At 43.8% G+C, this 27683-nt stretch overlaps 1 protein-coding gene across 1 annotated transcript in view; it reads right to left on the bottom strand.

Annotated features, from left to right (window-relative positions):
* LOC124556493 (rab GTPase-activating protein 1-like) overlaps positions 1-27683 on the bottom strand; it is a 159921-nt gene that overhangs the window by 57263 nt on the left and 74975 nt on the right. Inside the window, exon 9 of the mRNA XM_047130450.1 lies at positions 14867-15055. Coding sequence (XP_046986406.1) covers positions 14867-15055 — 189 coding nt within the window. The remainder of the gene's footprint in view (positions 1-14866; positions 15056-27683) is intronic.

The raw sequence follows: 27683 nt of genomic DNA, 5'->3' as shown, positions 1-27683 counted from the left end.
CTAACTGAAAATGTAAATTATAAAAGCAAATAGAATTCTAGAAATGCTACTTGATTCCCTCCTGATGTGTCACCAATGGAAGCCAATGTGTAAATGAGCTATGTAGCTGGCTGTTCAGTGAGCAACTACTGTGGCTTATAATCAAGTTGCGTGTGTACGGAGTTTGTCTCAGTTGTGTGACTAGATTCACTATTTCTTGTCAGAAAGGTCACAGTTCATAGTAACTGATGGAAAGTAATCAAGTAAAATAGAAGTAATGTCTGGCATTCCCCAAGGAAGAGTCATAAGCCATCTGCTGTTTATGATTTATATAAATGATTTAGGAGACAATCTGAGCAGCCCTCTTAGACTTGTTTGCAGATGATGCTGTCATTTTCCATCTAGTAAAATCCTCAGATGATCAAAACCAAATGCAAAATGACTTAGACACTACATCTGTAAGATGTAAGAAGTGGCAGTTGTCTCTGAATAAGAAAAAATTGTGAAGTCATCCACATGAGTACAAAAAGAAATCCATTAAATTTCAGTTACATGATAAATCACACAAATTTGAAGGTTGACAATTCAACTAAATACCAAGGAATTACAATTACGAACAACATAAATTGGAACAGTCACATAGCTAAAGTTGGTGGGAAGGCAAACCAAAGGCTGCATTTTATTGCCACAACACTTTGAAGATGCAACAGGTCTGCTAAAGGGATTGCTTACACTTTGTTTGTCCATTCTCTGCTAGAGTACTACCATGCAGTATGGGAACCTTACCAGATAGGATTGATAGAGGACATCGAACAAATCCAAAGAAGGGCAGCACAATTTGTATTATCGTGAAGTAGGGGAAAGAATGTTACAAATATGATAAGTGAATTGGGGTGGCAATCATTAAAAATAAAGGCATTTTTTGTTGCGGTGAGGTCTTTTCATGAAATTTCAATCACCAACTTTCTCCTCTGAGCTGGCCGGTGTGGCCGAGCGGTTCTAGGCGCTACAGTCTGGAACCACGCGACCGCTACGGTCGCAGGTTCGAATCCTGCCTCGGGCATGGATGTGTGTGATGTCCTTAGGTTAGTTAGGTTTAAGTAGTTCTAAGCTCTAGGGCACTGATGACGTCAGCTCTTAAGTCCCATAGTGCTGAGAACCATTTTTTTTTTCTCCTCTGAATATGAAAACATTTTACTGTCACCAACCAACAGAGGGAGAAATGATCATCATAATAAAATAAGATAAATAACAGCCTGTACAGAAAGATTTAAGTGCTTATTTTTCCCATGCACTGTTAAGAGAGTGAAGTGGTAGAGAAATAGTCTGAAGGTAGTTCAAAGAACCCTCTGCGAGACACTTAAGTGTAAGTTACAGAGTAGTGTTAGTTACATGTTCCATGTATCATTTGCACGATAGATCATAATGAGTGGTGGAGCAACTCATTTTACATTCACATCGCAAATTAATTTGTACATACAGGTACATTATGAACATTTCTAAGAAGTAGTTTTTTTTAAAGACGGGAAAAAAACTGATGTGAGTTAGTAATTCCTGCCCACCACCTTTTACCCATTACAGTAACAGAAATTCTTCTATGGAATATAAGGAGTTTTCAAGGATAAACTTTCTCAGTTCGTTATCAAATTTTTCTTTGCTGTCTGTCAGACATTTTACATCACTGGGTAACTGACCAAAAATTTTTGTTGCAGCACTGTGCACCCCTTTTTGTGCTAAAGACAACCTTAATGTGGAGTAAAGTCATTTCTCTTTCTGTACTGTAATTATGTATCTCAAAACTGGACATGATTGTCTCAATGGGAATTCCGCGATCGTTCATTAAATAAAATATGGTGTTTCAGTCTTCAATCGCTATACTTTATTTTCGAAGATGGGCAGCTAGCCCGAAACCGGTAATTGAAAATAAAGTATAGCGATCGAAGACTGAAACGCCATATTTTATTACGTATCTCATTGTTGATTTTGAACTGTAGTGGATTATTTACAACAAACTATATGAGGGAAGAAATATACTATGAAGCAGTAATCAGAATGCCCAATTCCTTAAACAGATGTCTTCAAGTGATCATGGGTGAGTACCACATATTATTCTTACAGCATGTTTTGTGCAATGAAGACTGACTTTCTTAAAGACAAGTTACCCCAGAACATTATTGTATATGACATTATTCAACAAAATATGTAAAACATGTCTCATTTCTGATTTGTCTCTCCCCAAGATTTGCAATGATTCTAAGCACAAATGCAGCGGAACTAAGTTGTTTTAGGAGTTCCAAAAATGTGGTTTTTTTCCAATTTAAAAAAATCAATGTGGACCCCTAAGAATTTTGAAGTTTCCACACTATTTATTATTTCCTCATCATACGTTACACTTACCATTGGTGCAGTACCTCTAGCTGTGCAGAACTGAATACGTTGTGTCTTTTTAAAACTGAGGATGAGACTATTCACAGAAAACCAGTCAATGACACTTTTAAGAACTTTGTTTACCATTTCTTCCTTTTCTGTATGTATGCTTGGATCAACTACAATACTAGTGTCATCTGCAATAAGAACTAACTCTGCTTGCTGTATACTAAACAGAAGATTGTTTACATATATGAGGAAGAGCAGTGGACCTAAGATTGAACCTTGAGAAACTCCATACGTGATCTCACCCCATTCAGAATTATCTCACTGGACTACATTGCTTGAATTACTAAGTGCAACTTTCTGCATTATTTTGGTTAAATATGACATTAGCCATTGGTTGGCTATACCATCAATCCCATAAAATATCAATTTATCTATGAGAATACCGTGATTCACAAAGTCAAATGCCTTACATAGGCCACAGAAAATAGCTCAACCAGCAATATTTTATTATTTAATGCTTGTAAAACTTAGTGAGTGGATGTGTAAATGGTGTCCTTAGTAGCATTACCCTTCTGAAACAGAGACTGTGATTTGCTAAGGATACTGTTGTTGGTAAGGTGAGATACTATTCTAGAATACATCACGTAGTCAAAAATTTTGGAGAATAATGTCAGCATAAGATATAGATGTAGGTGTACATGTCTTAGATGCAAATTCTGCGACACAGCAAATATCTTGTGGATACGCCTACAATTATTTACAAACAAACTGGTAACAGACAAACCATCCCAACAAGGAAAAGCCATGAGGAAACAAGGAAGAAGATGGCAAGAATCATGGTGAATCATCATGGTAACAACGGAATGTGACAAAGTGCACTGGAAGCAATCATGAGACGTCAGGACACTAATTGTTAGTAACAAACATAGACAAACAAACAAACACACCACTGGATGTCACTACTCACGTCTTAGGCTAACTGTAACTGAGGTGTCATCAAAGAGGTTTACAAGTTACGTCAGACACAGCATAATGATTTCAACCCCATGACGATCTTTGCATTTAATTTAAAACCACATCAAAATCTGCATCAATCGACAAATGAGCTTTGGAAGAACAAACCTCTGGAGGAGCACAATTAACATGTCATTAAGCTTACAATCACAGCTACCCTCCAACATACAAGTACTGGTTTCACGTGATCCTGGGTGACATCATGCACACAGCAACATAAACAAATTTGCTTCTGTGTACAACTTACAACATACCCTCCCTCATCCCCTTTATTTTACACCTTCCTTACTTATCTTCAGCTTACAATGTGAAGGAGTATTTTGACCTTCCCCCCCCCCCCCCCCCCCCCCAATCCCCTCTGCAGCACCTGGAGAAGATGGCTGCATTTCTGGTAAACATGGAAGTCCTTCCACACTGTACTGTAGCACACCACTAGAGGAGTCAAAATATTTGAAAGGGAACAATGCTGAGTCTGTTGAAGTGAAGAGCAGAGATCAGAAACAGAGGTAGTATGAGTCCAGTGTTTAAGGTTGTATATCTTAGAAATCTAGGGGCCACTGTTACATTAGCACTATACTGGCCTCTCTCCTTCCCCCTAGAGTTCCGAGTATGACATGTCTGACAACGGTGGCACTGTGGTCGCTTCCTACTCACTGACTCGTTCTCTTACTAAAGTGTGCAGGAGTGTGTGATCAGTGGCAAGCTTTGAGTAACATCTACACTTCTCTCATTACCATGTTGAAATTTGCATCTTTTGCCAAAAATCTCAAAGTTTACAAAGATTCATTTCACTATAACAAGATAATACAATTGTAATGGCAATGGAATACTGAAACAGTATTTTAGTAAACAAACAACAAAGGACATGACAGGTCAGTAGCTTATTTAAAGGCTCATTGTCTGCATAAAAATAAATTTCTTATTTCACTTATATTGTTGCAAACCCACACTAATTTCCATTTCATCATAAATAATCCATAAAAAATTACAATATTTCCTTGAAAAAATATGTATTTACTTGGATGTTGTGGCAGATAACAAAATATTGCATATTAAAAGCATGCTATTTGTGATTCAGTGGCACTCATGTTGTGGAGATCTTAGACCATTCAGTGTGGTTCATCGCTCATGTTTCAAAAAGGTAGTCAGTTAGTTGGTTGGTTGGTTGGATAGTTTAAAAGTGGGGGGAAGGTCCCTTGTTCGGAATAAAACAATGCCACAAGGGTGAGAATAAAACAAGTGCAACTGACAACACAAAATGGAGAGAAAGGAAAAATGACAACAACGATGGAAGGGCAACAAATGCTTAAAGGGACAAAAGGGGACAAGAAAACCACAGAAATGTAAGAAACAGGTAGAAGAGATTAAAACCACCACCCTACAAGCACTAGGGTGGAGGACACAGAGAGACAAAGGACATGCACAAAAACTTAGATCAAAAGATAAAACCCACCCTCATGAATAAAATGTAAAACTAAATCAGCCAATGAGGTGTTGTCAGACAAAATTAGCAAAAATGAGACCGGTAACTGAAGATTTCACCGCATGGCAGTCAAAGTAGCACAGTGCACCAGAATATGGGCCATTGTCAACAGGGCGCTGCAACGACACTGAGGTGGGTCTTCACGGTGCAGGAGGTAGCCGTGGGTTGTGTTGTCAATGCGGAGCCGGTAGAGAACCACAGAGTCCCTGCGAGAGGCCCGCATGGAGGACAGACACACATTTGTAGTCCCCTTAATGGCACACAGTTTGTTGTGCGTACTGAGACTATGCCATTCCGTCTCCCAAAGCCAAAAAACCTGACTCTGTAAAAACAAATACAGGTTAGTTATTGGAATGCCGATTTCCATAAGCGTTTTCCGTGCAGCCTGTTTGACCAGTCTGTCAGCAAGTTCGCTGCCTGGGATTCCGACATGTCCTGGGGTTCACACAAACACCACTGAACGACTGGACTGTTCCAAGGCATAGATGGACTCCTGGATGGTCACTACCAGAGGGTGACGAGGGTAGCACTGGTCGATAGCTTGTAGGCTGCTCAAAGAGACAGTACACGGAATAAACGACTCCCCAGGGCATGAATGGATGTGCTCAAGAGCACAAGATATAGCCACCAGCTCTGCAGTGAAAACACTGCAGCCATCGGACAAGGAATACTGTTAAATATGCCCTCCACAGACATAAGCGAAGCTCACATGACCATCAGCCATCAAGCTGTCGGTGTAAACCACTTCATGGCCTCAGTACATGTCAAGAATCGAGGGGAAGTGAAAGCGGAGAGCCACGGGGTGAACTGACTCCTTTGGGCCATGTGAAAGGTCCTGGCGAAGCTGCGGCCTAGGTGTATACCATGGAAGTGTACGCAAATGGACCTCAAGTATAGGTGGTAAAGGCAAGGACTTCAGTTCAGATTGAACGGATCGGATGTGAACTGCAATTGTAAGCCCTGACCTGGGCCACCGATGTGGGAGATGGTAATTTGGTTGCACAGGAGAACTATGAATGTGTGAAATGTAACTGGCAAGCAGTTGCGCATGCCTGACATGCAATGGAGGGACTCCAGCCTCTGGCAGGACGCTGGTCACTGGACTCGTCCTAAAAGCTCCCATCGCTAGTCGAACACCACAGTGGTGCACTGGGTCGATTAAACACAATGCTGAGGGTGCCGCCGAACCATAAACCAGACTCCTATAGTCAATGCGGGCTTCAACAAGGGCTCTGTAGGGCAATGAAAACCAGTCCTAAGAATCGATATGTCTCCAGTACAGTCAGGAGATCGTCAGTAAGGTAAATTTCTGGTTCCGGATGAATGGTACGGTGCCAACAGAAGGGCATGACACATGACTTTGTGGCCGAAAACTGGAAGCCGTGGGCTACAGCCCATGACTGCACCCTGTAGATGGCTCACTGTAGGCATGGCTCTGCAGCACCAGTACTGGTGAAGCAATACGAAATGCAGAAGTCGACTGCATACAGAGAGGGTTAGACGGATGGCCATACAGCTGCTGCTGGACTGTTAATGGCGACTAAAAATAGAGATACACTCAATACAGAGCTGTGTGGAACCCTGTTCTCTTAGATATGGGGGGAACTACAGGAGGCACCAACTTGGACATGGGAAGTATGAAGCGACAGGAAATTCTGGATAAAACTCAGAAGTGGGCCTCAGAAACCCCACCTGTATAATGTGGCAAGGATGATGATGTCACCAGGTAGTGTCATACGCTTTTCGTAAATCCAAAAAGATGGCAACAAGGCGTTGGCGTCTGGAAAAGGCTGTTCGGATGGCAGTCTCGAGGGACACAAGATAATCAGTGGTAGAGTAACCCTGGCGGAAACCGCTCTGGCACGGAGACAGTAGGCCACGTGACTCCAGGACCCAACCCAACTGCCGACACACCATACAGTCCAGTAGCTTACAAAGAATGTTGGTGAGGCTGATGGGCCGATAGCTATCCACATCAAGCGGATTTTTGCCGGGTTTGAGCACTAGTATGATAGTGTTCTCCTGCCAGTGCGATGGAAAGATGCCATCACACCAGATCTGTTCGAAGATCACGTGGAGGTGTCTCTTGCAGTTAGACAAGAGATGTTTAATCATCTGACTGTCGGGGTAATGTACAAGGGCACTGAGGAGCTCCCATTCTTCAAATGGGGTGTTATAGGATTCACTGTGACGTGTAGTAAACGAGAGGGCTTTCCCAGAGTAATTCTCTGAGAGGCACGAGCATAGTGCTCAGCAAAGTGCTCGGCAATCACGTTTGCATCGGTAGATAACAGGCCATTTATGTTAACACCGGAAACACCTGTTGTGGTCTGGTACCAAAGAACTTGTTTGATCTTTGCCCAGACTTGGGAAGGTGATGTATGGCACCCAATGGTCAAGACGCATCTCTCCCTACACTCCTGTTTCTGTCTTTTTATAAGCTAGCGAATGCGGGCATGGAGCTATTTAAAGGCGATGAGATGCTTATGCTGCTGTACAGCTCACCGATGCTCTTTAATTACTTCAGCAACTTCCGGCGACCACCAAGGGACTGTGCTCCGCCAGGGGCATCCTACAGAATGAGGGATCGTGTTTTCGCCGCAGAAACGATCGTTGTAGTTACCTGCTCAACCACCACATCGATGTTACCATGTGGAGGAGATTCAACGGTGACAGCAGAGGTGAAAGTTTGAAGCCCATTTAGGCAGGCGTCCATGGGCATGACGCCGGGGCATTGACAGGAAGATGGGGAAGCGGTCACTGCCACAAAGGTCATCATGTGCTCTCCAGTGGATAGATGGGAGACATCCACAGGACTGTAAACTGGCCATGTGCCACACTGAAATGTGTGGGGGCACCTGTATTTAAGAGGCAGAGGTCACGTAGAGACAGTAAAGTTTTGACATCTATGCCTCATCCCGTAAGCACAATGCCACCCCAAAAGGCCTTATGGGCATTAGAATCTCCCAAAAGTAGGAAAGGTTTAGGGAGTTGATCAATCAGTGCAACCAATGCGTTCAGGGGTACTGCACCATCTGCAGGAAGATATACGTTGCAGACAGTTATTTCCTGTGTCGTCCTTATTCTGACAGCCACAGCATCAAGGGGGGTTTGAAGGGGCACAGGTTCACTGCATACCGAGTTCAGGACATAGGTACGAACTCCACCAGACACTCTATTATAGTCACTACGGTTCTTGTAATATCCCCTATAGCCGCAGAGGGCAGGGGTCCGCATTGCTGGGAACCAGGTTTCCTGGAGGGCAATCCAGAAAGCAAGTGTGAAGTTTAAGAGGTGCCGAGGTGGTGGAAAAGCCGCCGCAATTCCACTGGAGGATGACATTATGGTGAGGCTGGGAAGGCAGGAAACATTCAAGGAGACAGATTATGCCTCAGTGTCACCTGCTGCCACAGACTGAGTATTTGTAGCCATTTCTGTGGAGGATGAGGCATCAGTGAGATCCAGGTCTGCAGGGGTCGCCAAGATCTCCACTGCATCCTAAGATGCAGAATTGGTAGGGAATAGTGGTGTTGGGACCATGGAAGGGTCCTTTTTCTTAGCAGACTTCTTTGTTTCCTTGCCCTCTCGCTTCACTTTAGGGGCTTGCTGGGAGAACTACTCTGAAGTAGCTTCAGGCTCTGAGGAAGACCATGAAGCTCTTCATCCAACAACTTTTGGCTCCTTGAGCCACTGGTGAGAGTCCACCGTGACATTAGTGGAGACGTTGGGAGAGGGGGTCCCAAGGGACCCCTCACGCATGTGAGGAGACGGAGGAGGCTCTTGCTTCTCCGGCAGGGCGGAGGGGACCAATGTCCCCTGCGTTTGGGGGTGCCTTGCTCCCGAAGTAGGTGCTTTGGGAGCAACGGAGGAAGATTTTCCCCCTACCACCAAGGGGGTAGATGTAGTCTGGTGGCCGGAGGGCCCAATGTTCGTGGCACAAAGTGAAGAACCGCTGGTGCTTGGGACAGTGATGGTGATGTAGCTGCAGCAAATATCGACGTCAACTGAGTGGGGTGTAGCCTCTTGGTAAGTCAACTGGTCCAGGGTCTTGTACTCCACGATTTTCCGCTCCTCTTGGAGTACTGGGCAGTCTGGGGAGTGGTGCTCTCCACAGATGATGCAAGTGGGAGGAGGCGCACATGGAGTATCTGGGTGCAGTGGATGTCTGCAGTCTCGACATGTGGCGCTGGAAGTGCAGCCCGAACTTCTAGCACTTAAGGCACCGCATAGAGGGAGGGACATATAGTTTAACCTCACAGCAGTAAACCATCACCTTGACCTTTTCAGGCAATGAATCACCCTCAAAGACCAGGATGAAGGCACCGGTAGCAAGCATGTTGTCTTTGGGTCCCCTGTAAATGTGTTGTATGAAATGAACACCCTCGTCGTCAGACTGCAAGAGGAGATCTCAATGGAAAATGATCCCCTGGACCATGTTGAGGCTTTTATGGGGAGTGACAGAAACAGGCATATCATACAGCTCTTCACAGGCGAATAACACTCGGGATTGGGCCCGGGATGCTGTCTGAATCAAGACTGCACCGTTTCACATCTTGGACAGCGCTGTCACTTCTCCAAACTTATCCTCAAAGTGTTCAATGAAAAATTGAGGCTTTGTAGGTAGAAAGAAGTCCCCATCAATTCTGCTACAGACTAAAAACCGAGGCGAATATGACTCTCTCCATTCTGTAGCCATACGTTCCTCCCATGGTGAAGCGAGGGATGGAAACGATTTAGGGTCATACCTGTCAGCATTGTATTTGATCTTGCCCTTCTTAGAGACTGCTGGTGCCGTATGGTCACCAGCAAGAGATGACTTAGTCCGCTTCACTGCAGGTCATCCGCCCTGATGTCACCCATTCCGACCAGGGGCTCTACCCATGGGTGCCACCCAGCCACAGCAAAGGCCAACTGGCATAATGGCCATTGCTGGGAGTCCTGATGCCCCAGGAAGACAGGCATCTTCTCCTTGGCAATGTGGGGAGTTCACAGCTCAGGCATCAGCAGTGTAGTCAGGGGAATACCACCAAATGGGTACATGAAGGCCCCACCGCAACGGACTGGCTACCGTGCTGGATATTGGGTGCAGAGAAATCCAATACTGTCATGGGAGTGAAAGAGGACAAGAGACAACGGAAGAAGATGACATACTCCAGAAAGTGTCCTCGCCCAAATAATTGAATCGCAAGTGGAGATGCAAAGCCATGACAAGAAATTCAGGAGATCGAATCTAAGGGCACTATGGATAACTCATGCACAACGTAAGGCGTCCTTCCCCATATGGCCCGCACTTCTGTAGAATTTTGAAAGTGGCAGGTCAGACCATAGAATCGGACCTGAAATCATAGGACTGAAAAGTGTGGGACTCCTCTTAGCCACCTCTTATGAGAGGCAGGAGTACCTCAAGCCTATTTAGCCCCCGGACTGGCAAGGGGGAAAAAAGTAGTCCAAATGCATGTGTCTGTAGGGGCTGAAGTGGTTTCTAAAGTTGATGTAGAGGCTATACCACGAAATCTGACTAAAGTTAAGAAGTGAATAAAATCCATTGCAGACAACCTTGAAAAGGTGCTGGGTCCATGAGTTACTGTTGCTATCACTGATAAAAGAGCTTTTTCCCAAACTGATATGTGGGCGGTTGATGCATGTAAAATAACCTACACTACAGTGACTGTATCCACTATTAGTGAAAGGTAACATATAGAGCATGGAGTACTGATTACCACCCCATTTCCTGATACAGAGCTTGTTCACCTAACCGCGTCCTTGCAAATTTCTGAGGATTTAATGAAGTCAGCACCTTTTGTAATAGATCAGGGTTCTAATACAGCGGCAGCTCTGAAAAACTTCACTACGCTTACTTGCAACAGTCTTTGTCTTGGCACTCTGCTCAAGCACTGAAGCTTCACACCCGTAACTACTTCATGTAGGAGGGACAATAAAGTTCCGAAAAGCATTAGTGGCACATTGTAAGAGAGTCTGTCTTTCAAAGAGACTCACAAAGTCACTCAAACAAGAAGTCAAAGTCCGATGGAACACTTTGTTAGAAAGAAGCTACTAATAACCTAGAACGAGACAACTATCCAAACCTTCCATTTGGTACTTCTCTGGCAGTGTAAACTTCTGGATGGTCACTTGAATCCTAATGAATTAGGCAGTGATGGGTAGTGGTCCCATGGCAATACTTAAATTAAGATGCAGAAATTACATGGCCAAAAAGGCTAATAAGATTAAACTGCTCTTGCACCACAAGACTTCAACATTTTTGTGTTCTCCATGTCGTGACCTTTTGATGCTGAGTTCTGAAGACAGAGACAGTGTTTTCAAAGAAGTTGGTACTAGGTTCGTAAACATTTCAGGTAAGTGAACAATTATACAAAGGGTATTCAAAAAGTTTTGCACAGTTGTCTCTATTTTTTTTATTATTATTATTATTTGTATTGTTGGTAAATAAAAGTATTTTCTTTTATTTACAGGTGAGCCATAATGGACCGTGAAGTAGATGTCAGGTTGCGACAACGGTCGGAGATGGAGTTCCTCTTCAAGACTGGTGATGACTCTGCCACATCGATTCACAGGAAGTTGCTCCCTGTTTACGGTGAGGACACAGTGGGTCGCAGCAGTATCCAGCAGTGGTTGCAGAGGTTTAAAGAATGTGATTTCTTTCTACTGGACAATCCACAATGCAGTAGACCATCGACAGCAGTGAGTGATGTGAGTAAGGAGACCATTGATCAAATCATCCAAAATGACAGATGTGTGATGACATGACAGCTTGCTGAAATAACTCGTTTGTCACTGGGTTGGGGTTGTTTGGGGAAGGAGACCAGACAGTGAGGTCATCAGTCGTTTGTCATTGGGTAGTGTGGTATCACTGGTACAGTCACTAGGGTACAGAAAAATCTGTGTACGTTAGCTGCCTAGATTATTGATAAGAGAAATGAAAACGATGAGGAAGAATGTGTGCGAGGGTCTCATGAAGACCTTTACTCAAGAGTGAAAACAGTGTTTTGACAGCAACATTACCCAGGATGAAACATGGTGGTTTCTGTCTGAATCCGAGAGCAAAACCCAATCCATGGAGTGGCGTCATCCAGGTTCCCCTCGGAAGAAGAAACCAAGACTTTCACGAACAGCAGACCGAAAGGTGATGGCCTCCTTCTTCTGGGATCAGTGTGGTGTCATTTTCATTGACTTCTTGGAACCTGGATCCACAATTAACTGAGCCCGTTACTGTTTGTCAATGGACAAGCTGTAACATGCCATCAAGACTCACAGACCACAGCTTCAGAGTCAGCTCATCAGACTACACCATGACAATGCCAAACCCCATACAGCCCTTATGAAGCAGGAGGAAATCAGGAAAATGGGTTAGAAAATTGTTCCTCATCCTCTCTACAGTCCGGACTTGGCTCCAGCTGATTTTTACCTCTCTCGGCATCTGAAGGCCTACCTGCGCATTAAAACATTTGATAGTGAGAAAGATCTTTATTTCCTGTGTCAAGCAATGGTTTAAAAGTCAATCCCCAGGATTTTATCAAAGTGCATTTACATCATGGAAAGAATGTTGGGCCAGATGTGTCACAGCTCAATGTATAGCTAAATGTTCCAAGTATGTTCACAAAAAAATTCATTCTCCTCCTGCAAAATATAAAAAAATTATAGACGACTATGCAAAACTTATGCCCTTTGTATATACCTGTTATTCTAACACACACACACACACACACACACACACACACACACACACTGCTAACTGAATGACTTATCTGGCTTAGCAGCTACAAATACACAAATCTTCCTTGTGAATCAGTTTATATATTAGTGAAAACCCTATCAAAATCCCTACAGTAGTTTCTGAAATCCTCCCTCACATATGGAAAGAAAAATGCAATGGAGAATTTAATTCATGATAGTTCAGACATATTTATAGATTACATACAAAAAGCTTCCTTGTGAATCGATCTGTCAATTACTGAAAACAGTATCAAAATTCCTAAAGTAGCTCCTGCGATTAGCCTTCACATACAGACAGAAAAATGTGGCAGGGCAATTGAATTTACAAAATTTATTCATAACTGCCATGCCCAACCACTGCATGTGTAGTGACAATGCTGCAAGTCCTCAATTATACTTTGAGTCCTCAGTTATACTCATGCACTTGTATACTCACTCTCCTTTCTACACCGGCAGAGTCCATGTGTACCTAACAAGACTTAGCAATGAGTTTATGCTTATAAACAGGTCGCACGGATGCTGCCAAGTTGAGCCTCCGAGCATTTAGAGACAATGAGTTTGGAGATGAAGTCATACAGCCCATGGGTGAGTTTAATATAGAATTTACATAGTTCATTTCTGATCTTTAGTGTACAACAACAATGCACCATAATATATCACAGGGGTTAGATGGAACAGATGCTTTCAGTGCAGTTAAACAAGTCTGAATGATGATGAACCAAGTCCCAGACCACCTATCTGTGAAGAACCAGGAATGGCACGTAAAGTGGAGGCCTTGGTTCTCTAAGATCGGAATACCACAATCAAGTTGGCAGTGGAAAGACAAAGTCATTCATGAATCATTTTTCAAAATATTGCACACTCACACCAATTTAAAAAGCTCACCAAACCGAGACAGCAGAGGAAATGTTATACCTTTTTCCAGTCCAATCCAGGTGTCTTTCCTGTATGCCTTATCATCATAGAAATGTGCTGGATATATCTCCATGACCTTGAGACAAAGAAGCAAAGCAAGGTGTGCAAACATGGAGTCACCATCATTGAAAATAGTAAAGACCCAACCATCATTAGACAAGGTGATACCGAGTGATTTTTGGGGCTGCCACAGTGCAGTGCTTTCAGATTATGTTCATGGCTGCAAACCATCACAGGAGCATACAACCAAAATCTCCTCACGATGCTATAGGAAGCTGTAAAAATGAAATGATTGCACAGCATTGTTGGCTGGGAGGTCCCATTTGGGTTTGGCTGCCAAGTGCATGTCTTATGTCAGTCAGTGCAACACTGAGCGACTTGTGGTCGATGATGAGGATGAAATGATGATGATGACAACACAACACCCAGTCCCCGAGTGGAGAAAATTGCCAACCTGGCCAATAATCGAACCCGGGCCCAGTGCATGGGATGCAAGCACGTTACCACCCAGCTAAGCAGGCAGACATAGGAAGCTGTTAAGACAAAGCATTGGGGGAAACTGTCCAAGGGAGTGTCTTTACTTCATGAGAATGTCCCAGCCCGTTCTCCACAGGATGCAATCACACATGCTGCTCTTTGGGCTATCAAATTTTCCATCATTGCCCATATTTTCCTGACATGAGACCTGGTCACTTCTACCTCTTTCCATAGATGAAGAAACCATTGCATGTCAGGCATTTCCAGAAAAACGACACGGTGATTTTCAAGGAAGAACATTTTCTGAACAGCCAAAATGTAAACTTTCACAACTGAGATCTCTGTCAAGTCATACCTTGTTGAGAAAGATGTGCTGCATTGAAGGGCAAATATTTAGCTACTTTCAGGTTCATAACTTGAGTTTTTTTGGGTGATAACAAACATTTTATGATTATCACTTCTAATCCCATAATACCTATGGAACACGACATTTACAATGAGTATTATCCAAAAATTCACTCTCATAAAGCCGTTTATTACAATATATGTCTCACCAAAACACTGATTTAACCATCAATTGTGAGTACACCCATAAAGCAACAAGATACACAATTTGGAACATATGACTTCTATAATAGTGGCCTTGATAATAAAAGGTACAATTATTGTTTCTGTAGGGCCTCATTTGTTGGTGTGGTTTAAAGGAATATTTGGCATTAGTTTCTAATAAGGGCCATGTTAATTAACTGTACTTCGTAATTCTGAAAAAATGAATGAGATATATCGGCACCTGCTTTTTATCCTGATCCATAGGTTGAGTACCCATTATACACTAAAAAATCTGTAAATCACTCAAACAAAAACTGGTACCACTAAAATAACACTTACATGAAGAAGCAAAGTTGCTGCTAAGAAGCTTAAGCCTTGGCAGTATCCAACTTCCGTATCATAAACAGCATATGCTTTAGAGATACGATAGAGGGAGTCCTGCCCCAATCCACCAGCCTCTTTGAAAAAGTCATGTGCTGGAAATGTCCGATTAATGTCTCTCTGTATCACAGTCTCACATGGACTGTCCTGAAAGAAAAAAGAAAACACCATATAATGAAGTTATTTAGAAATCAAGTTTACACTACTGAGCTTTTCTTCTCCTTCATGGAACATTTCCAATCTTCTAAGCTGAGTTTTTTTATAACAGTGTTTTTAAGCCATTCCACATGCCTTCTGTCTTCGGTGTCCACCTTTCTCTACTAGTTACAACAAGAAAAACTCTATGGTTAGAAAAGATCAGGGATTTAACCTTAATTTATGAACAGCCTAGATGGGTGTTCTTTTGAGTCTTTATTTGATATTAGACTTTCTAGTGTAGTTTTCATGTCTGAAGAGTACCTGCCTGTGTGCATGCAGAGAGAGAGAGAGAGAGAGAGAGAGAGAGTGTGCGTGTGTGTGTGTGTGTGTGTGTGTGTGTGTGTGTGTGTGCGTGTGTGTGTGTGTGTGGGCGCGCGCGCTAAAGATCATTGCGGCTGTCCAGTGTGTAATGCGCATAGAAGAGACTGCCATTTCCATGTCCCAAAAAGGAGGATAATGTCCAGGTGGAAAAAACAATGGTGTGAAGCAGGTTCTGTAACCAATGACAAGCATAAAGGACAGTTCAAAGGCCGGAAAATATCTGACGAGTTCATGCAGTTCCTCAATGAAGGCCACAGTGATCTGCCCTTGCCAATCCAGCACATCACAAATCCCTTACATGACTTTGCAAAGGGTTGTGAAACAGGATTTAAAGTTTCATCTTTAAATAAGCTGCAAGTGGTTCAACATTTATGACTGGTAAATAAAATGAGTAGACACAATTTCTGCACAAAATCACTGGACATAATTGACCAGGATGATGCGTTCCCAACAAATCTTGTGATAACTGATGAGGCAAACTTTCATCTGAATGGATTTCTCAATCAATAAATCTTCTGATATTAGTCAGACACAAACATGCAGCTCATTCATGAGAACGTTCAGGATAATGCTTATGTCATTGCCTGGTGTGCTGTTGGAAGTTATATTCGAGTCATTGGGCCACATTTTTTAAGACAATGAGGGCCAGCCAGCGATTGCCAATTTTGTACAGTACACAGCCGTGATTACAATTTCTTCATTTCACAGCTGCAGGAACATTGTCGTCTATACAGTATATGGTTTCAGGAAGACAGGCCTACAGCCATATGGCAATGATTACACTGAGGCATCACTTTCTGCATCAGTTACTCGTGATTCACTCATATCCCATGTCCAACAAGATGACCTGATCTTTCATTCCCTTACTTTTTTCTGCAAGGTCGTCTAATGAACAAAGTTTTTTCCCAGCGGCTCAACAATACTGATGAGTTGAAAGAGACACTCTGGGAAGAGCTAGAGGCTATTTCTCAGTAAGTCATTGAGAATATTACAAGGAGAGTCCACGAATGTCTTCAGCAATGTATTGCCAATGATGGAAGCCATTTGTATGACACACTTTTGAAGAAATAAACTTATGTTTCAATTTGCAATAATGGCGGTGTTAGTAGAACAGACATCCATGAGTTAAATTCATGTAAATATACATTAAATCTCATAATAATGAAATGAAAGTGTGCTACTTCTGTGGGCCATCCTGTATTTATCTGCTGCTCAATGACTGTTCTACTTGGCACTGACCTATTGTTGTAAGTATGATTAATGCAAAATATGATGACTAAGAAATACACTCCTGGAAATGGAAAAAAGAACACATTGACACCGGTGTGTCAGACCCACCATACTTGCTCCGGACACTGCAAGAGGGCTGTACAAGCAATGATCACACGCACGGCACAGCGGACACACCAGGAACCGCGGTGTTGGCCGTCGAATGGCGCTAGCTGCGCAGCATTTGTGCACCGCCGCCGTCAGTGTCAGCCAGTTTGCCGTGGCATACGGAGCTCCATCGCAGTCTTTAACACTGGTAGCATGCCGCGACAGCGTGGACGTGAACCGTTTGTGCAGTTGACGGACTTTGAGCGAGGGCGTATAGTGGGCATGCGGGAGGCCGGGTGGACGTACCGCCGAATTGCTCAACACGTGGGGCGTGAGGTCTCCACAGTACATCGATGTTGTCGCCAGTGGTCGGCGGAAGGTGCACGTGCCCGTCGACCTGGGACCGGACCGCAGCGACGCACGGATGCACGCCAAGACCGTAGGATCCTACGCAGTGCCGTAGGGGACCGCACCGCCACTTCCCAGCAAATTAGGGTCACTGTTGCTCCTGGGGTATCGGCAAGGACCATTCGCAACCGTCTCCATGATGCTGGGCTACGGTCCCGCACACCGTTAGGCCGTCTTCCGCTCACGCCCCAACATCGTGCAGCCCGCCTCCAGTGGTGTCGCGACAGGCGTGAATGGAGGGACGAATGGAGACGTGTCGTCTTCAGCGATGAGAGTCGCTTCTGCCTTGGTGCCAATGATGGTCGTATGCGTGTTTGGCGCCGTGCAGGTGAGCGCCACAATCAGGACTGCATACGACCGAGGCACACAGGGCCAACACCCGGCATCATGGTGTGGGGAGCGATCTCCTACACTGGCCGTACACCACTGGTGATCGTCGAGGGGACACTGAATAGTGCACGGTACATCCAAACCGTCATCGAACCCATCGTTCTACCATTCCTAGACCGGCAAGGGAACTTGCTGTTCCAACAGGACAATGCACGTCCGCATGTATCCCGTGCCACCCAACGTGCTCTAGAAGGTGTAAGTCAACTACCCTGGCCAGCAAGATCTCCGGATCTATCCCCCATTGAGCATGTTTGGGACTGGATGAAGCGTCGTCTCACGCGATCTGCACGTCCAGCACGAACGCTGGTCCAACTGAGGCGCCAGGTGGAAATGGCATGGCAAGCCGTTCCACAGGACTACATCCAGCATCTCTACGATCGTCTCCATGGGAGAATAGCAGCCTGCATTGCTGCGAAAGGTGGATATACACTGTACTAGTGCCGACATTGTGCATGCTCTGTTGCCTGTGTCTATGTGCCTGTGGTTCTGTCAGTGTGATCATGTGATGTATCTGACCCCAGGAATGTGTCAATAAAGTTTCCCCTTCCTGGGACAATGAATTCACGGTGTTCTTATTTCAATTTCCAGGAGTGTATCACAGCTTCCAGTGATAGTAGGTGGCAGATGAGTTACAGAGGTTGAATAGCTCCATTCTGACTGAAGGTGACAATGTGATAAGATATGGTGTAGAAACTGAACAGTGATGTCATAAGGAAAGAAATACTTTTTTTCCATTGGTAATGCATTTTCCCCTGCATCCTCTGAACTCAAGGAGTGCCAGTCTTTCAAAGTATCCAGAACAACGTCTGTGGAGTTTGTAAGGGTAGGAGACAAGTACTATGAGATTCATGATTAAGTTGGGTTGCAAGACGTGTTCACATGATTGAGATGGTAAGCGCATTACCTACAAAAGGCTAATGTCTAGGTCTCAGTGTAAGTCTGCCAAAGAGTTTATAGTTGTTGCATAGTTTGAGCACACCATAAACTGCATGCAAAGTAAGGCCAAAGAACAAGAGCCTTAATACTGCATAAAAAAAGTTATATTACATATTTGTGAAATAATGAGCCAGAAAAATACAATGCAGTGGGTGAGTCAAGAATAACAATTATTGGCCAATAAAATTTTCAGCCCATGTTCAACTTTTCTAATGTACTTAAGACAATAACATACAATGTCTGAAGGAAATATGATGGAAAAGTCTGTAATGCTGCAGCACAAATTACAAGAACTACTGAAAATTTTCAAGAAGTTCAGAAATGGTGGGAAATGGACAAAATTACAATGGTTAATGCAATAAATGGCAAGTGTAGAAGCAATGGTGTGATCATCACTGCTTGAAAAAATTGGTTGTAGCATGAAATATTACTCACAACTCCATGTAACGTATTTGTAATGACACATTGTCTATGCATTTTGATATTTATATTCACCTATATATTCTCTTACAAGCCATTATGTTATGTGATAGTTCAGTGATACTGATTTTCAACAGCATAAAGTCTTTTACATCTCTCAAAATGTAAAAAATTGCAAATCCACTACAAAACTGAAGTAAGAATGAACAGAAAATTCAAGACAGAAGAGTCTTTGACATAATGTATGTACAGACAGACACTTACAGGAAAAATAAAAAACAAGTGCAACTTGCAAAAGAGTACCTCAAGGTATCTGTGCAATCCCCAAAACATTTCAGTTCTAAAACTGATAATACAGTCAAATGGAACAATTCAGTAACTGCTGTTGTCGAGGTCTTCAGTCAGAAGGCTGGTTTGATACCGCTCTCCATACTAGTCTATCCCATGAAAGTCTCATCTTCTCTGCCTAAATAGTCCAACTTACATCCATTTGAACCTGCTTACTGTAGTCAAATCTTGGTCTCCCATTATAATTTCCCCCCCCCCTTACCAAACTAACGATTCCTAGATGCCTCAGGATCTATCCTCTCAATTGGTTTCTTTATTAATCAAGTTGTGCTATAAAATTTTTTTCTCCTCAGTTTGATTCAGTATCTCTTAACTCGTTACCAGATTTAATCATAATTGATAGTCTTTTCTGGCATCACATTTCAGAAACTTCTATTCTCTTCTTGTGTTAACTGATTATAGTACAAAGCTGACACACTTACAAGGTTATACTCCAGACAAATACCTCCAGAAAAGACTTATTTAAGTTTTTATTTGATATTAGCAAATTTTTCTTCTTCAGAAATGTTTTCCTTTTTATTGCCAGTTGACACGTTATGCACTCTCTAGTTTTGCCACCATCAGTTATTTTGCTGCCCGAATAGCAAAACTCATCTATCAATTTTAAAGTCTTGGTTCCTAATGTAACTCCCTCAGCATCACCTGATTTAATTCAACTACATTTCATTACCCTTGCTTTACTTTTGCTGTTATTAATATTATAAACCCTTTTCAAGACACCATCCACTCCATTCAATCGATTTGCCATGTCCTCTGTAGTCTCAGACAGAGGTCTTGTATCCTCATCATATCTTACAATTTTCATTTCTCTCCCCCCTTCAAACCCCCTCTGCTCAAGTTACAGACTGAATAATATTGGGGACAGCATATAACCTTGTCTCACTCCCTTCTCGCATTCTGTTTCCCTTTCATGTCCTTCGACTCTTACAATTGCAATCTGGTTTCTGTATCAGCTGTAGACAATTTTCCACTCCCTGTATTTTATACAGGCTTCTTCATAACTTCAAAAGAGTGTATTCTGGTCAGCACTGTCAAAAGCTTTCTCTAAATCTACAAATGCTATAAAAATTGTTTGACTTTCTTCAGTCTGTCTTCCACCATAAGTGGTAATGTCAATACTGCCTCATGTCTCCTACTAATCTTCCCCAAGCTCAGCTTCTACCAGTTTTCCCATTCTTCTCTAAATAATTTGTGTGTCTGTTTTGTAACCATACTTACTGAACTGGTTGTTCAGTAATATTCACACCTATCAGCACGTGCCTTCTTTGGAATTGGAATTATTACAGTCTTTTTTAAGTATGCTGATATTTCACCTGTCTAGTGTATATTACATACCACATGGAATAGTTTTGTCATGGCATATTCTCTCCAGGATCTCAGTAGTTCTGAGGGAAAATTCATCTCAGGTCTTTCAGTGCTCTGTCAAATTCTTCTCGGAGTATCATGTATCCCAACGCAACTTCATCTACTCCCTCTTATTGTTCTATAATGTTGGCTTGAAGTCTATTCCTCTTATACAGCTCCTCTACATATTCCTTCCACCCTTCCCTTATTTTCTTAGTACTGGCTTGCCATCTGAGTTCTTAATATTTATACAGTTGCTTCATTTTTCTCCAAAGGTCTCCCTAATTTTCTTATAGGTGACACCTATCTTTCCTAAAGCCACACATGCTTCTATAGCTTTTTATTTCTCCTCCAGCCATTCTGCACTTTTTTTAAACATCTGTATTCCCTTTTGCAAACTTTACTTGCTGTGTTTTTATATTTTCTCCTTTCACCAATCAAATTCAATACCTCATTTGTCATCCAAGGATTTCTTCTGGGTCTTGTCTTTTAGCCTATTTGATCCTCTGCTGCCTTCACTATTTCATCTCTCAAAGCTATCCATTCTTCTTCTATTGTACTTCTTTCCTGTTTCAGTCCAATGTTGTCTAATGCTTCATTTGAAACCAAGTAATTACTGAATTTTATTTTAATCCTGACATAAGCCCAAAATCACACATATTACTTGATGACAAGGTTACTGAACAATAAACTTTAGACAGTTTACAGGGAGGACTATATAACTTACATCTAATCTAGCAATAGCATGGATTTACACTATCAAACAAATAAAACTGAATGAATGGCCTTTCACAGTAAGTCTCCCAGCAAGACAAAAAAATGTGTTTGTAGGCCATACCCTAAACTATGTAGAATCACAAACTTTAAAGTACAATAAAACATTCACTATCTTTTTGTCATGTCAAGGTTGGGTAAAAACCATGACAAAAATTTTGTTTTCTGAAATATGCAGAACAATATGAAAAGTCCTCATGAGTAAGGTTAAGGAAGAAATAAAGATAATAGACTACAAAAGAATGCCAGTCATGGCGTCCCAGGACACTTGGATGATGTCTGTCAATGATGGTCTGGCATGGTGAGATGTGAGGTGTAGAGGGAGAGAGAGCGTGTTGGGGAGAGGGAGAGGGGGCATGTGGGCAAGAGGGAGAGGGCAAGAGGGGGAGTGGGGGAGGGGGGAGGAGGGAGAGGGGGAGAGGGGGGAGAGGGGGGAGGGGGAGATTGGGGAGAGGGAGTTTGGGGAGGGGGAGAGGGAGATTGGGGAGAGGGAGATTGGGGAGAGGGGGAGAGGGGGAGAGGGGGGAGAGGGGGGAGAGGGAGAGGGGGAGGGGAAGAGGGGGGAGGGGGATAGGGGGAAAGGAAGGGGTAGGGGTAGGGGAAGAGGGGAAGAGGATAAGAGGGGAAGAGGGGAAAAGGGGAAAAGGGGAAGAGGATAAGGTGATAAGAGGGGGGAGAGGGGGGAGAGGGGGGAGAGGGGGGAGAGGGGGGAGAGGGGGGAGAGGGGGGAGAGGGGGGAGAGGGGGGAGAGGGGGGAGAGGGGGAGAGGGGGAGAGCGAGAGAGGGGGAGAGGGGGAGAGGGGGAGAGGGGAAGAGGGGGAGAGGGGGAGAGGGGGAGAGGGGAAGAGGGGAAGAGGGGGAGAGGGGGAGAGGGGGAGAGGGGAAGAGGGGAAGAGGGGGAGAGGGGAAGAGGGGGAGAGGGGAAGAGGGGGAGAGGGCGAGAGGGGGAGAGGGCGAGAGGGGGAGAGGGGGAGAGGGGGAGAGGCAGAGGGGGGAGAGGGGGGAGAGGAAGAGGGGGAGAGGGATAGGGGGAGAGGGAGAGGAAGGGGTAGGGGTAGGGGAAGAGGATAAGAGGGTAAGAGGGGAAGAGGATAAGAGGATAAGAGGGTAAGAGGGTAAGAGGGGAAGAGGGAAGGGGGGAAGAGGGAAGGGGGGAAGAGGGAAGGGGGGAAGAGGGAAGGGGGGAAGAGGGAAGGGGGGAAGAGGGAAGGGGGGAAGGGGGAAGGGGGGAAGGGGGAAGGGGGGAAGGGGGGAAGAGGGGAAAGGGAGAGGTGGAGAGGGGAAGAGGGGGAGAGGGGGAGAGGGGGAGAGGGGGAGAGGGGAAGAGGGGAAGAGGGGAAGAGGGGGAGAGGGGGAGAGGGGGAAAGGGAGAGGTGGAGAGGGGGAGAGGGGGAGAGGGGGAGAGGGGGAGAGGGGGGAGGGGGAGAGGGGGAGAGGGGGAGAGGGGGAGAGGGGGAGAGGGGGAGAGGGGGAGAGGGGGAGAGGGGGAGAGGGGGAGAGGGGGAGAGGGGGAGAGGGGGAGAGGGAGAGAGGGGAGAGGGGGAGAGGGAGAGGGGGAGAGGGGGAGAGGGGGAGAGGGGGAGAGGGGGAGAGGGGGAGAGGGGGAGAGGGGGAGAGGGGGAGAGGGAGAGAGGGAGAGAGGGAGAGAGGGAGAGGGGGAGAGGGGGAGAGGGGGAGAGGGGGAGAGGGGGAGAGGGGGAGAGGGGGAGAGGGGGAGAGGGGGAGAGGGGGAGAGGGGGAGAGGGGGAGAGGGGGGAGGGAGAGGGAGAGGGAGAGGGGGGAGAGGGAGAGGGGGGAGAGGGAGAGGGGGGAGAGGGAGAGGGGGGAGAGGGAGAGGGGGGAGAGGGAGAGGGGGGAGAGGGAGAGGGGGGAGAGGGAGAGGGGGGAGAGGGAGAGGGGGGAGAGGGAGAGGGGGGAGAGGGAGAGGGGGGATAGCAGGGGGAGGGGGAGGGGGAGACGGGTGATTGCAACTCTGAAACCCATTGAAATATCCAACATATATGATTAGGCAGTAGTTCAGATAGAAAAAAAATTAAAAAGTGTGTCAGACTCAGCTTGTTACCAGGTGAAATAGATGGCAGTCTTCTCAGAATATAAAATTCCCTCCATTAATATGTGATAAGAGAAAAAACTAATCCACAAGCACCACAGACTGGTAGGTCTTCCTGCATGTCTCAGAAGATAAAGTCCTACACGAAAATGTAAAGTGAAATATTGATTCCCTATATTCCTATGTGCCATGACATGCTCCAGAATGAAACTTCTTTTTTAATGGTTGTAGCAGAGATACCTCACCACTGCCAGTCCCAAGCCCATATGGGAAAGATGAAGGGGGAGAAGTAACAACAAAAATAAAAAAAAAATAAAAAACGATGTTCAGCTGGCTCCAGCTGATAGTACCCTGTGAGGGAAGACAATCAATGGCCTGGAAGGCAGAAGGTTGTAACCTCAATGGTGAATGGGGCAGATAATTAATCTTCAGCAGTGTGTGTACTACATATTGGTTGGTTGGTTTGGGGAAGGAGACCAGACAGCGTGGTCATCGGTCTCATCGGATTAGGGAAGGATGGGGAAGGAAGTCGGCCGTGCCCTTTCAGAGGAACCATCCCGGCATTTGCCTGGAGTGATTTAGGGAAATCACGGAAAACCTAAATCAGGATGGCCGGACGCGGGATTGAACCGTCGTCCTTCCGAATGCGAGTCCAGTGTGTAACCACTGCGCCACCCCGCTCGGTACTACATATTCTGAGCATCCAGAGACACCTGGCAGAAGGTATAAAATGCTGGAAGAACGCAGTAACAAACCACTTCCATATTTGCAAACTAAATATGTGAATGATGAACAGGATAAGTTTATAGCACCAGATAATGACACCTTCCCTACCCCAGGTCTACAGGGTCTTCAATAGGGACTGGAAAAGAGCGAAGGATGATCAGGAGTGGTGTTGGATTGTATGATGCAAAGGCCAAAGTTAACAGCAAAGGACAGGAAATCCAAAGTTTTCTCAAGCAATCTCAATTATTCACCACATGGAATTTAAGCAGCATGAGTTTAGGAAAGCTGGGTATTATTAAAAAGGGAAAGGTGACAACTTCGAATAGATATTTTTGGCTTCAGTGAACTAATATGGACTAGTTGTTATCACTTCAAATCAGATGACACTGTAGCCAACTATTCAGGCTATGATACATAAAGGAAGAACAGGGCATTCATTACTGGAAAAAATCTAAGAGACATGGTTCTGGGATGGAATCCCATAAGTGACTGAGAATTATCAGTCCAACTTAAAGGAGAACAAATAAATGTATCTGTACTACAAGTTTATACTCCAACAACAGGTGCAGATGAATAAGACCACAAGAGTTCTATAAAGATATGCAGAGAGCCCTGGACTTGACACCAAACAAATAATTACAGTTATCATGGGAGATACATCAGAACAAATAATTAGAGGAAAATTTGGTTCAGGTCAATGGAACTCAGCAGGAGAAAAGCTATTAACACATTTTCCAAACATCATAAAAAACAACTATACACATGGACATCCCAAAGGCACAGAAAACAAATGGACTACTTATCTGGACAATTAAAGAGGAAAAGTTCTATATAGTTAGCAGAAAGCAGATGGTAGAGCACTTGCCCACGAAAGGCAAAGGTCCCGAGGTCGAGTCTCAGTCCAGCACACAGTTTTAATCTACCAGGAAAGTTTCGGTCAGCAGAAACATTGCCACATGCAGATTGCAATTCAGACCACCAATTATTAGTAGCCATAATTCGGATGAAGTTGAAGAGACATGTAGACTACTAAAGTACAATACTAAAAATATTTCATAAAATTACACTGTACAAACAATAAATAGGTTCACATTACTCGATTCCATTGACAGTCATGTTGATAAGCCGTAGAAAAATATTAAACAATCAATAGAAACTGCTGGAAGATGAGTGCAACAGTTTGTTTGCCTCTAAATAGGGCTATTAAAAATGCAGCTATTAAAAGTACACTGGAAAAGTACAAAAAGAAAGTGGAAAAGTTGACCTAAGGCTAAATTTGAAGAAAATAAAAATTTGGACAACAGGAATGAAGACTAATATGGTGACAGATGGAGAAATAGCTGAGGAATTTGAAAAATACAGTTTTTCATGATATATATGATAACAAAAAGGAGATCCTTCACTGAGCAAATAAGAAGGGTAAAACTTGGAAAACCCACTAGAATTAAATTAAACAAACTGCTAAACCATAGGAAACTGTCTCTATTGGTCAAAATAAAAATGGTTGAAACTCTGATCTGTACCATAGTTTTGTATGGATGTGAATCCTGGACAGTGAAAAAACTGGAACAAATCATCATCCAGGAGCACATGCAGAGACATTATTCATCATGTCCCCAGAGTCAGAAATTACTTGATGAGTAATAACAGCAAAAGTAAATGGGAGTCCTGTCTGCTACACTGTTCTCAATTAGTGCCCACCTACTGGCAGCCAGGAGCCCTCAGGCACTAGTGGGCACGGTTGGGCAAACAGCTGATGGACAAATAGTCAGACTGCCGGGTCATAGCATATGCGAGTGTAATTTCCTGGTTGAGAGAGCCTACTGGCAGGAATAGTTAAGTGGCTCACATATGCACAATATTCATGCAATACCTGCCATTTGGCAGGTAACCTATACCTTCTGCATCTGCCCACAGGTGAGCTGATGGGCAGTCATGAATACCTGTGCGCAATGGAGCATCAGTGATTGGGCAATCTGGCATCCTAAGTTTACCAGCAGAATTTAATTAGAGTATCAAGTAATTTTCGTGTACGATACTTGGTGCTGCAGCAGTTTAATGTAAAGAAGCGTGAATCAAACATTTTAAAAGGATGTGTACCTAGAGTGTTGAGTCAAGTGTTCAGCTATTAACTGTACAACTAGGTCGTCATGCAAGAAACAAGTAATTTGGCATGTTGTAATTAGAAATATGGGCATGCAGTCTGAAATCGTAACAGAAGATTGGTAATTACTTCTTCTTTTCCTTGTGCCTTTAACCCATATCAGTGCAGGGTTGGCATGGTTATTAATGGATTTGGTGATTTAATTTACGGGTTGGCTGGATATCCTCCCCATCATCACCCTATTACCCCTGGGATGGAATGTGAGTTTGGCATGTTAATTTAAGAGGTAGCATGATTTCCTCACTGTCAACATCCCATTATCCCCAAGGGCAGAACATGCGTACCACAAATGATTGCATTTAGTGTTAACCACGTAAAAGTGAGAAAAAGTTTTCTGAATGTTTACAAATTACGTAAATGAGGTGAGACTTCATTGCTAGCCCAGTATTCACTTAGTGGGGTGAGGGAACACATTAAAATCCACATCGAGGTTGGGCAGCACACTGTCCCTCATTGTTAATCTGCCAGGTGGATTCTATCAGGGACTGGCACACCTCCCCATCCCCGAAACAGCACTTTAAAATGCACGCGTGAGTAACAGAATGACATTATAATCAGTTTGAGATAAATGGACTTCTGCTGATATGTAGACATTCAGTTGGGAGACTTTGCTAACCTGCCAGTAATGTATAATGGATACTAATTCATTGTATAAGAAGCAGTAAGGTGCATAAACAGTGAACAGTGCAGCCAAGTAAATGTATATTTGGAACATATGCCCAATATTAAGCAGATTCGCAACTTATGTTCAAGCTTATCACAAATATTTAGCAGACCTGCAACTTATGTCTGAGCTTATTTGTGTGTTATCAAAACTGTTCTAAAAAAGCTTCAGTGTACTGGAGCGCAGCGACTGGAGCAGGAGGAGAGAATAAAAAATATGATATGGGCCTACATGTAGGCAAATTTAGGTACCAATCAATAACAATTCATCAATCACCTAGCTGTAGGAAGTGGAGGTCATCATACCGTGGAAGCTGTCATAATGCACAAAGCCTAAGACAGAGTCAAGGCATACCCCCATGTGTATTAAGTCACTTATATACTGACCAAAAATATGATTAAATACAGATCTAATGACAAGATTTTTCTGGGCTGCCTCTGAATCCAAAATGCTCATTTATTCAAACAGTGGTATATAACATTAATATATCCAATCTCATTTTGATGATAATTCTCTCTGAATAAATTTCAAAAGGATAGGAGATTACTTACAGTTATTGAAAATTCTCTCTAATTTCTGTATTAAACTGTTAAATACTGTTGGCAAATCTTTTACAACAGCTATAATCAGCTCTAACTTCTTTAAACATTTTTCTTTCACAGAAGTTCTTTGATACAGCTTTTTTACCTTTTTTTTACAACACAATACAGGCTCA

Source organism: Schistocerca americana, chromosome X (genome assembly GCF_021461395.2).
Source record: "Schistocerca americana isolate TAMUIC-IGC-003095 chromosome X, iqSchAmer2.1, whole genome shotgun sequence".
NCBI lineage: Eukaryota > Metazoa > Arthropoda > Insecta > Orthoptera > Acrididae > Schistocerca > Schistocerca americana.
Note: the sequence above shows the minus strand (reverse complement) of the source record. Positions and strands in the feature narration are given on the sequence as shown.